At 50.0% G+C, this 11,902-nt stretch overlaps 1 protein-coding gene across 1 annotated transcript; it reads left to right on the top strand.

Moving 5' to 3' along the window:
- Positions 1-5,052: 5,052 nt before the first annotated feature.
- SDHAF1 (succinate dehydrogenase complex assembly factor 1) lies at positions 5,053-6,193 on the top strand. The gene has a single exon (XM_030874812.2). The coding sequence runs from the start codon at positions 5,173-5,175 to the stop codon at positions 5,527-5,529; it is 357 nt and encodes a 118-aa protein (XP_030730672.1). The 5' UTR covers positions 5,053-5,172; the 3' UTR covers positions 5,530-6,193.
- Positions 6,194-11,902: the final 5,709 nt, after the last annotated feature.

The raw sequence follows: 11,902 nt of genomic DNA, 5'->3' as shown, positions 1-11,902 counted from the left end.
CCACCCCACACCCTTCCCCCATTTATCTGTACTGAGCTATCTATTTGACACTCCCAGGGATCCATGACTGGCCCATTAATGGCCCCATTTACACCCCTGTGGAGCTTCCCATTAAGCTTCCTAGTGATACTGACTCCTCCATTGAATTCTTGGACCTTTCTGTTATCCTAATTCAGCCTCTTTGACTCATTGTCTCATTCACTGAGACTTTCAAAGTGTCCTATTAATTCATCGACTCACCTTCTGACTCCACCCGAATTTACCCACCAGCTGAGTCCTCCCATTGCCACCCAAAGCCATCTAAGCCTTCTCTTGACCCTCAGTGATGCATGGATTTGTCCATCCACTTCTTCCATTTGCCCTCTTCATGATCCTCCCCTTGATTTCCCACGGACCCCTCCCTACTGACTCCCTAATTATCCTTTTTACCCCTCATTGATCTTCCATTGACCCCTCATTAATTCTGACGATCTAGTCACTCTACCATTGATTCCTCATTGGGTTCTTTATTGACCCTCCATTTAGCCTCCAACTGACCTCCCACTGTAGTCTCTTTTGATCCCTGATGACTAAACCCCCGTTAACCAACCAGAATGTTCTCCTTGATCCCTCTCTGATCCTTCATTGACATTTCCAAGAATGTCTGCTGACAGCCACTACCCCCTTCCCTGGCTGTTCTCCCCTCCCGCATTCCCTCCCTGGAGGTGGTTGGAATTCTGGAATCACCACCCTTCATTCACAGCTGCCGCCTCCTCGCCTACCGCCGGGGATGCCTGCCCTACGTGTGCGCCCCACGGCGTCCGCTGCACAGTCGACCAAGCCCTGGTCGCCTACATTGTCACCTGTCAGTCTCTGGGCGTGCGCCTGGGCCCTGGAGGATGCCTGAATTCTGCTGTGAGTGTGTGGGGCTGGCTGGAGATAGTGGGTGAAGCTCTGGAAACTCAGATTTGGGCCACCAGAGGACGGACGCTGGAGGACCAATGGAGAAGTTTAAGCCTGGGTGAGCGGGGGCCAGGTGAAGAAGGGTGGGACTTGAAGAGTTAAGACTACGTTTGAAGAAGCAGCCAGACCTGGAGGGACAGCAGTTTAACAAGGTCTTTCTGTTTTTTGTGCCTGTCTCTTTTTCTCACTGTCTGTCTCCCCTTTGCCCCACAGCCTACACTGCAGGCTCGCCAGGAGGCTGGGATTCCCGTGATACCTTGGAGGGGTCCCCAACTTTGCTGTGAGTGCTCTGGCTGGGTCTGGGATGCATCCGGGCAGGTTGTGGGCTGGCAGGAAGAGCCCTCTCTCCTGATGGAGATCAGAGAAGACCTGACATAGATGGAATTGGCTGGAGAGTGTGTGGGAGGGGCATCCAAGGGAAAGGAAACTGTAATTGCAAAGTTGTGGAGGTTGGAAAACACCAAAGGGAAGCTAGCCTGACTGGATGCAGGAGGCAGTAGGACTGGAAAAGGAAACTTGAGTACCAAGCACTCACCTTTGCCATCCACCTGCAGCCCTGACTTGTCCACCTGAAGCCACTACAGCATCTGTGCATGGACCTGTCATGGGGGCTGTGTCCCACCTCTCAGCCCTGCTCACTGTTCTACCCAATGCCATGAGGGCTGTGAGTGTGACCCTGGCCTCATCTTTGATGGCACAGACTGTGTATCCCAGGACCACTGTGGCTGCGACATCCCTGTCAGAGAGGCCTCCAGGCCTGGGTGGGTAGGCACAGAGTCTCCCGTACCTCATCATAAAATGTTCCCTGAAACACACCATATCAGTAAGACTTTCAGCTGTAACTGACAGAAAATGATGCCAACTATCTTAAATACAACAGGGAATTTATATCCTTTCATTTGTGTAAAGTTGAGGCCTTCAGACATGGCTGGATTCAGGGACCCAAATAATGTCACTAGGACTCAGGTTTCCATCTTTCATCCCTGCCTTTTCCTTTTTCTGTGTTAGCATCTATATTAAGTAGGCTCTACATCCAAATGCTATAACAGAGGCTCAACATTACAGTGGCTTAAACTTGATAAAAGCTTATTTCTCATGAACAATCCAAGTATAACCAGTTTGTTTCCTCCGAGTCAGGAACACAGGCTCCTTCTATCACACACTTCTATCTAACACAGCAGGGGTCAGCTCCTGGATTGCAGGGTTGAGGAATGAGACAGCTGGAGACAGCAGGTATAGACACCTCTCTTGACAAGTTGTCCATGCAGAAAGGGGAGAATAAAGATCAGCTAGAAAGTTCCAGAGGGCAAAGGTATCTTAGAATTGATGATGATGACGATGATGATGATGATGATTTTGAGATGGGAGAAACTCAGGGATGTTTAAGTGCTGATGGGAAGAAGCCAGCCAAGGAGAGGTTGGAAATCCAGCAGGGAGAGATGCCAGGGTGGAGGATGCATGGCTCCCCAAGGAACTTGGAAGCAGGAGAGCAACAGGAGAATTGAAATTTGGGCAGGCAAAATGGATAGTATTTCTAAGTAAGAGGAAAACAAACCTGAAATCTCATGATGAGAAATAGAAACATCTATGAGTTCAAGGTTAATTGTAGGAGTGGGAGGATGGGCCAGCAAGAGAACGGCTGGGTATCTGCCACAACCTGGCAGGTAAACTAAGCCAGAACCTTTGGTTAAAGGGTCAAGAAACCCCCACTATGTCTCTTAAACTTCTAGTGTAACTTTGGGTAAGTGACTCAACCTCTCTCTGTGCCTCAGTTTGCTCATCCACAAAAAGTGGTGGTAAGAGTGGTGCCCACCACATAGGGTAGCTGTGAAGATACATATAAAGTGCTTGGGGGACTTCTGTGGTGGCGCAGTGGATAAGAATATGCCTGCCAATGTGGGGGACACGGGTTCGATCCCTGGTCTGGGAAGATCCCACATGTCATGGAGCAACTAAGCCCGGGAGCCACAACCACTGAGCCCGCGTGCCACAACTACTGAAGCCTACACACCTAGAGCCCGTGCTCCACAACAAGAGAAGCCACCACGATAAGCCCACACACCGCAACAAAGAGTAGCCCCCACTCTCTGCAACCAGAGAAAGCTGCCGCCAGCAACGAAGACCCAACGCAGCCAAAAATAAATAAATTTTTTAAAAAATTAAGTGCTTGGTATAAGTAAGTGACCAATAAGTATAAGCTGTGATTGCTCTTGCAGCCATTTTTATATTATCTTTGGTGAGGCAGTATGTATAGCAGAGTGGTTAAAAACACAGGCCATAAAATCAGATCCCTGGGGTTTGAAACCTGGCTCTGCCACTTACCAGCTATGTGAACCTGGGCAGGCTACGTTACTTCTCTGGCCTTGGTTTCCTAAGAGGCAAGAGGCATATGGTCCTGCAGATCTACCTTGTCAGAGTGTTGGTGAGGATTTAATGTCACTTAAAATATCAAGTGTTTAGGGACTTCCCTGGCAGTCCAGTGGTTAAGACTCTGCCTCCCAATGCAGTGAGTGCAGGCTTGATCCCTGATCGGGCACGGCCAAAACTTAAAACAAACAAAAAATGTTTCAAATATTCACTATTTTCAAATAAGTGTATTACATAATATAAATTAGGTGACAAGATATTAAAATAGCATCATATTATATTGCATATTTTATTAACATACTGTGTCATACATTATCTTATAAATAAAATATTAAAGCACTTGAAAGAGTGCCTGGCACAGAGTAGTGCTCTGTAAACAGTTACTAGATTATGAAGACACAGGTGAGAGAGATGTGACAGGATCCAAAGGCTTTTTTTTCTCTTTCTCTAAATCTCCCTTTTAAGAAAGTGTTTATTACAGAAAATTTCAAGCATCACAAAAGAAGAGAGAATAGTGTTATGAAACCCCATTACAGTTACAAATATTTTGCCACTCTTGCTTTCTTTTCCTCTCACTCTTTGTCGCTCCGCGGCATGTGGGATCCTCCCGGACCGGGGCACGAACCCGTGTCCCCTGCATCGGCAGGGGGACCCTCAACCACTGCACCACCAGGGAAGCACCTCCTCTCGCTCTTTTTGTTTTGTTTGTGCCGGAGGATTTTAAAGCAAATCCCAGACCTTATTCCTCTAGCAAAGACCTGGATATGTATTTCTGATAGAGACACCGAGGGGATTCATAGCGGTTTCAGATCTCCCGTTTGACTCCCAAACTCCGACCCTCTCCCCAGTCCCTGACCCGCCTCCCTTCTAGCATAAGAACCCACGCCCAGCGCAGCTCGCCGCCCAGGTGTGCCGGGTCGTGGTCGCACGCTGGGCGGAGGGTTCCGGGTTATTGTCCAGCGGCCCCTCACGCTCCGGGTGCTGGTAGGGTCCGAGGGGGTCGTGGCATTGCAGGCCTCCCAGCCCTACGAGTACGCCTCCGCGTAGCCTGCGGGGACTCTAACGGAATTGAGGCTGACCTGATACTCCCTGGACATCGGGGTGCCAGCCTAGTCGAAATGTGCCATGTGGGCTGGACTCTGGACTTCAACAGCTAGGGAGGCCGCTCCCTCTCCTACCCTCGGACCCGACTCATGTCGGTAGAGGGCGCTAAGAGCCCAACTCCCTGCGCTACAGGCTGCGTCTGGGGGCTTACAGCCCACACCATCTCTCACGCCATCTTCTCAGCACCGAGAAGCTTGTCCTGCCGGCTGTGACCCAACACTTCACCGCGTGACCCCGTCCCTCTGCCCGTCCCCAGGGTTGGGACCCTCGACGCACACCTGCTCTGCGGGTGGGAACGCATGGAGCTTCCCTAGATTGCTTTAATAAATGAGGACAAAAGCATGCCTGTGCCTGTCTTCTCTCTCCCAGTGCCCCCAGAGCCCTGAGGCACACAAGGGCTCCAACCTCTAGCTCTCTCCACTCGCAGGACCCAAGAGTCAGGTCAGGATCCCCTGGTCCCTTCCGACCCCAAACCTAAGAGCCTCAGCGCCTAGCGCCCTCCTCATCCAGGCCCTCAGAAGTACCGTCCTCTAAAGGACACTGATTTCCTGTGGGGCGGGCCAGTGAACCAGAAGCTCCGCCCCTTACTCACAACATTGTGACGTGGCAGCAGCGACAACCTATGGGACGCGACGGCGCCGCAAAGCTGGGTGTGGGTGGCGGAAGCGTCAGTTGTCGCGTTTCACCGCTTTTCCCAACTGTTCTGCCGCGCCACTCGGTGGGGCGTCAGCTGTGTGAGCCCGCGGCCCAGCTGCTACCATGAGCCGGCACAGCCGGCTTCAGAGACAAGTTCTGAGTCTGTACCGCGAGTTGCTGCGCGCCGGGCACGGAAAGCCGGGCGCCGAGTCGCGGGTGCGGGCCGAGTTCCGGCAGCACGCTCGCCTGCCACGCTCCGACGTACTGCGCATCGAGTACCTGTACCGCCGCGGACGGCGCCAGCTTCAGCTGCTACGCTCGGGTCACGCCACGGCCATGGGTGCCTTTGTGAGTACGCGGGGCCCGACTGAGGAGTCCCCCGGCGCGGGGGCCCCAGGGACCCCACCTGACGAAGGTGACGGCCCAAGGAGACCGCTGGACAGCATGGGGGTACCGAAGACCGCGCCGGATGGACGGTGACCGTCACCCGGTGGCTCAGGGGAACCGGGGGCCCGCCTGACTGCGTGGGGGGACCGGGGAACCGGCCTGATGGAAGGTGAGAGGTCTTGAGAGACCAGATCGACAGATTGGGGGAATTGAAGAGCCCTCCTGGCGACGTAGGGTGCGATGGCGAGAGATGCTCGACTTTGTCCGATGTATGGTAACGGGTCAAACTTACCCATGAGGGCTTGGGGCAGCCTGGGTCGCCGGCTGGCTGGACTGTCAAGCTGAGAGCTACTTACCCGAAGGCCTTGGGGAGCCAGGACGCCCCGCTGTTGGACAGAAAGAGACAGACACGCCCTTCTCTAGACCCGGGAGAACATACCACTCCTGGCTCCTCAAGGAGACTCCCTTCGTTGTAACTATGAGGAGAGCAGACTTTTTTGCTGAGGAGTTTGGGAAGATGCCCTGATGGCCGGTGAGAAGCCTGAAATCCCCTTAGAAAAATCTTTCGCCCATTGTGACAAACTAGGATCGATGAGGAAGCGGGTAGGGAGTCTCTCACCCCAGCTAATCAATTAAAGACCCCCTCAAGACCTCTACGTGATACTTCTGAGGAGGACTCCCGATTCCTGCCCCTTTCCCTGCTCAGGACTGTTGGACAAAAAGGCAATAAAATTGGGGATGTGCTTACTTCCCTGTTGGTGGTCTTAAAGATTTAATGTTTGGGGGGATTTTTGAAGAGGCACACACACACACACACCAACTAGTGACCCTCTGGCAAGGGATGGGTGTGGGGAGCTGTCTCTTCCCCTCTGGAGCCCTCTAGAATGGCAGGTTGGTTGGAGCCGCATAGTTCTCTCTCCTGGGCAGATCCATGGAGGGGACCCAGCCTGGCTTGACCCCAAAGAACCCCCAGTAGACTCCTTAATGGAGGGTAATGAGGCAGGAGAGGAATAGTGGAGCTGAGGAGACCTGGCTGGTAACCCCTGAGGTAGTAGTGGGGCCCTCAAACGTGGCTGAGGAGTCCAGCCTCAGCTACAAGCTGGGATTTTTGTTAGCAAGGCTGAGGGGTTGGGGAGGAGAGGCGGACCCAAAGGCCACAGGCATACCTCCCCCCATAGACCTGCCCTAGGTATTCTCTGGAGTACTGCACTTTGCAGCCCTCAGCTGTAGTTGCACTGATGTCGGTTAAATAAGTGGAAAGCAGTTGAATGCAGTTGAGAGGAGGAGGAGGACCTCAGGAAAGGAGCCCAGGCCTCAGATCAAAGGTAGTACGGACAGAAGAGAAACACAGTCTCTGCCCCAATCCCAGTGGGGGAGGCAGGAACCCAAATAGTAATAAAGTTGGGGTGCAGTTTAAAGAATTATAAAGTATTTGCCAGAATGTAGGGATAGGCTTCCAAGCAGGGGGACCAGTGTGGGTAAAGGCCTGGAGAGGGCGAGGGGAGAAATGCTGGGCCCTGGAGTGCCCCAGAGCACAGGCTGTGCTGTTCACGCAAGTGACTTCTACTTCAGCTTTGTCTCTGGTTGGTGCTTGGCCTCCACGGCCATGTTCGTCTCTCTGCCTCAGTTTCTTTGGCCAGGGTGATGCTGTTAATCCTGGCCTGACTCCATTTTGGAGTAAAAGCCAAAGTCTTGAAAGTGGCTTAAGGGGTTAAGTCCTACCTATCCAGCCCCCATTACATTTCCCTCCTCTTCCTCTTGCTCACTCCTGGCTCCAAGATCTTGAGCCTTAATAAGCTCCAGGATGGGAGCTTCTGGCAGGGCTGCAGGCAATGATTGAGTTCTCACTGGGGCTGGGTATCCCGGTCAGGAAGGGAGACATTCACTTGGGTATTACAGAGGAATGGAGTTTGTCTGGTAGAGAGGATGAGGGAGGGGATTGCCTGATTTGAGGGAGGAGGTTGTAGGTGAGTGAGCAGTGATTAAGAGCATGGACCCTGGAACTGGAATGCCTAGGTTTGAATCGCAGTTTCAACACTTACTGATTACATGATCGGAGGCAAGTGATTTAACCTCTTTGTGCCTCAACACCCGTATCTGCAAAATGGGCATACTAATAGTGCCTCCCTCCTGTGGCTGTTATAATGATACAGTGAATTAAATACATGTGGCAGCAGGTGATGATGTCCCAACCCCACTTGTAGCTGCAGAGGAGGGTTCCCAAGAGGCAGCCAGCTTCCTGCTCTGAGCCCCTGCATCTCTGCTTCTCTGCTTGAGGGCTTTTGGGGAATTATGGGGGGTGGGTTAATACCCTTAGGAGCAAACTACAGCCTGTGGGGGACAGCAGTCACTGGATAAGTGCCTGTTGTCTGGTGGGACAAATGAAATGTGTTCTACAAGGTGCCTCCATGGGACTGAGCCCCAGTTGCTCACAGTGGCTATCACTCCATGAGCACGTTTTTTGATTTTACCCTGCCCTGTCTCACTCTCCCCACTCCCTAACTCCTGCCTCCTGGGATCACATCCCAAATAAACCACCTCACTTCAGTGCTGACGTTAAAGCCCCCCCGTTGGTAATCTCTGTGTCTGCTGCTGTGTTTTTCACTCTTCTAAGGCACAGGGTCAGTGCCTCTCAACCTGTCTGTTAAAAGAATCTCCTGATCTAAGAAAATTGCTATAAAGGACTTAAGCGGCTTGGAATATGGATTGTGGGTTAATAATAGACTTGAATTGAGTTTTTAAATTTCCTGATTCCAATAACTGTACTCTAGTTGTATAAGATCTGTACTTTTGATCTTAAGAACTATACACTGAAGTATTTAGGAATTAAAAGTATCATGTCTACAACTTACTCTCATATGGTTCCAAATTATGTGCACATATATATTAGTGAGAGTGTGAATGGTGAAGCCCATGGGGTAAAGTGTTAACATTTTATGTGAATGTGGGTAAAGGGTATATGGGGGTTTGTTGTACTCATCTTAAAGCTTTTCAGTAATTTGAAACAAAACAAAAAGTTACAAAAAAGACAATGGTCATATCACTGGTCATTCCTCTTTGGGCACCAGAGATCTTCACACAGAGGATACATTTTTACAAGAGATTTGAGAAGAGTAAAGCCTGCATCTTCTGAGACTTTATAAATCTCTCATGCATACCTTCTTCGCAGATTTAACAATCAATTTAAATTAAATTTCTGACCTTTGAAATAATAACATCTGCTCTCCCTTACAGATTCTGATCTCCACCCTATTGGGAGTGATGGGTCACTAGAATATGTTCCTGTCTTGGGTCACAAGCTCAGTGGTCCCAAAGGGGCGACCAGGTGCATGAGGTGGCCCAGTGGGGCCTTGGGGAATTCTGGGAAACTCACAGTACCTGATGAGGATGAGGAGCCAGCCACACCCTCAAATTCCCAGCACTCCTGCTGAGCTCCCTCCCTCAAATAGTGACATCCTAGGCGTAAGTGATGTAGAGGAATGACTAGAATTTTTTTTATAGTAGTAAGAGCGTTGTGATTGGATTTTTTGCGGGGGGGGGGGGCACACGCAGCACAGCTTGTGGGATCTAAAGTTCCCCGACCAGGGATCGAACCCGCAAGCTCGGCAATGAAAGCATGGAGTCTTAACCACTGGACCGCCAGGGAATTCCGTGATTAAATTTTAAAACAGAATCGATCTTCTGGAGATGGTCCATGAATTGCTGGTGAATAGAAAGGTACAATGTCTAGAATTGACTTCAAAGTAGTAATCTAGGAAGAGGGGAGTGAGCACCTGGGAGCATTAAACGGGATTGGCCCTGAGTTGATAATATTTGGAGCCAGTGATGAGTTCACAAGGACTTGTAATGCTATTCTTTCTCCTTTTGTACAAGTTCAAAAATTATCAGAATGAAACCTGACACAACAAAAGCCCCTCCAGTGCCCATCTTACTCAAACTAGAAGTCCTCACTGTGGTCCACAAGGCCTCACCTGATCTGGCCCTACTGCCTCTCTCACCTTACCTCCTTCCATTCTCGCACTCCAACCACACTGGCTTTCCCACGCGCCAGGCACACTTCTACCTCAGGGCCTTTGCACTTGCTGTCCCCTCTACCTAGAATGCTCTTCCTCCAGGCCTGTACTGTCCAGTATGGTATCTGGGAAGTACCTGTGACTTGAGCATTTGAAATGTGATTAGTGCAACTGGGGAATTTTTTTTAACTTTATAAATTTTAAGTAACTTAAAATTTTAAACTGTAGCAGTGTAAAATATTTTGTCATTAAACACAGCTGTATTGTTTTGGTAGCACTACATTTCATTTTATGCGTTGAAAATTAAGCATCTGAACTGAGATGTGCTATAAAGTATAAAACACATACCAGACTTCAAAGACTTAGTAAGAAAAAAGGATTGTAAAATACCTCATTATTTTTATATTGATTACATATCGAAATGATAATATTTTGGATATGTTGCGTTAGAGTATAAATTAAATTAAAATTAATTTCACCTGTTTCTACGGTTTTACTGTGACAGCTAGGAAATTTAAAATTATATTTGTGGTTCACATTATATTTCTGTTGGACAGCACCCCTCTAGGAGTCCCCCTGGTTTGTGTTCTCACTGCAATTTGGTATAATGACTTAATTATAGCATAATGATATAATTGTCTCCCTGATTCTTTCTTCAACCATCCTAATTGTACCCCTCCCCCTTTGCCTTTTCCCACATTAGTTTTCTCCTTAGCACTTAACCACTCTCTGACCTGTTATGTATTTTACCTGTTTCTTTTACTTACTGTTGCTTTCTCCCACTAGAATGTCAGCTCCACAGGGACCAGGATTTTAGCCTGACTTGTTCACGATCATAGCCCTGCTCTTTGACCAGGACCTGGTTCATAGCAGACTCAGTCAATATTAAATGAATGAATGAATGAATGAATGGCATGGATTTGCTCCATTACCCAATCGGTTGGGTCAATATTGCCAAGACTCTGCCTGTCCCATTTGCTGGTAAGCCCAGGAACACCATGCCTCCTCAGGGACAGGACCTGGCCTGGCATTTGAAACAGAACAGATCTACGTTTGCATCCTGACTTCTCCCCGAACTTGGAGTCACTCCCAGAATCTGCTGCTTCCTGCCCCCTTCCCTCAGTGTCCATCCCCCCTTCTGGTGACAGCTCCCTGATTTTTTTTGGAGAACAACTTCTTCCCCTGTTTTCAGTACACGTGGTTCCGTCAAGGCTGACTGCAGCCCCCAGTGAAGTATGTGACACTGGCTTTGGGTCCTTGGCTGGAACTGTAAGGGAAGAGTAACTCTCCTATTGGCTGCTAAATTGGTGGGATGTAGGCTTGGAGGTTTTGAGGGGCACTCTGGCGATCACTTGCATAAGAGTGAAGCCAAAACAGAGGAAAGAACCGAGCCTCTGGATCCAGCTGTGCTTATAGTCCTGAACTTTTCAGTTACCCACGAAAACAAATTCCCATTTCTTTTTAAATCAGTGCGGATTTGGCTTCAGTCACTTGCTCCCTGTGTGGCCTCAGGCTGGTGGCTTCCCGTCTAGAGCCTCAGTTTCCCATTCTGTTAAGCGGGGCCACATCATCAGGTGGTTGTGAGAATTAAAGGAGAAGGGATCTGTCTTAAGTGCACATCCAGGAGCCTAGCACAGGGCTTCTGCCTCTGTTCTTGAGTCCGGTTCTGCTCTACGCCTTGTCCTGATACCTTAAGCTCTGGGGAGAGGATGAGCTTAGACACCTGGGGCTGGGGACTGGACTTCAGGACTGAAGCCTGGCAATTCAGCATGATGACCTGGGAGAAGGGGGCTTTCACAGTCGTGCATCAGTGATGGCCAGCCTGGGAGCCCACCATGTGGAGTGTTTGAACAGAGCACGTGGATGAATGCAGGTCAGGGGCTATAGCAAGTGCTGTCGGCAACCCAGCACCAACATCACCTGCACCCCTCCTGCACACCTGCACCCCTCTAGCATCCTGTAGCAAGCACCTGTGCCTCTTGGCCTGAGGGTCGTTTACAGGCAGGAGAGGCTGGAAGTGCTGGGGAGTTAATATCTCTAGGAATAATCCTTAACCAATGAAAGATGGGAGCTGGTACATATATGCCACAACTTCTTCACCTCTTGGGTGGGACAACTTTGAGTGTGTCTCACAGTCTCCCAGAGGTCCCTAGGGGGATGGCACTCTAGGTGCCCAGAGCAGCAACCAGCTCATTAACTCCTTTCCATGGTTCACTTCCCATTCCCCTATCCATTTGCCTAGGATCAACTCCCTAAAAAACTACCTGTGCTTGAATCTTTGTCTCAGGGTCTGGGGGAACCCAACCCAAGATGGGCTGATTCAGTTCCATGTTCTGTGCTCAAGGCAAAGGGATCTGTGGAGGGGGCTGTCCAGATGTACCAGGGCCATACCCAAGATTCTCAGTACTCAAGCACCCAATATCCCCACATATCCTGCTATAGACTGAATGTTT

Source organism: Globicephala melas, chromosome 19 (assembly GCF_963455315.2).
Source record: "Globicephala melas chromosome 19, mGloMel1.2, whole genome shotgun sequence".
In the NCBI taxonomy this organism is placed as follows: Eukaryota; Metazoa; Chordata; class Mammalia; order Artiodactyla; family Delphinidae; genus Globicephala; species Globicephala melas.
Note: the sequence above shows the minus strand (reverse complement) of the source record. Positions and strands in the feature narration are given on the sequence as shown.

Excerpts from the sequence above, each read along its gene's own strand:
- SDHAF1 (XM_030874812.2), top strand. The coding sequence starts at position 5,173 with ATGAGCCGGCACAGCCGGCTTCAGAGACAAGTTCTGAGTCTGTACCGC.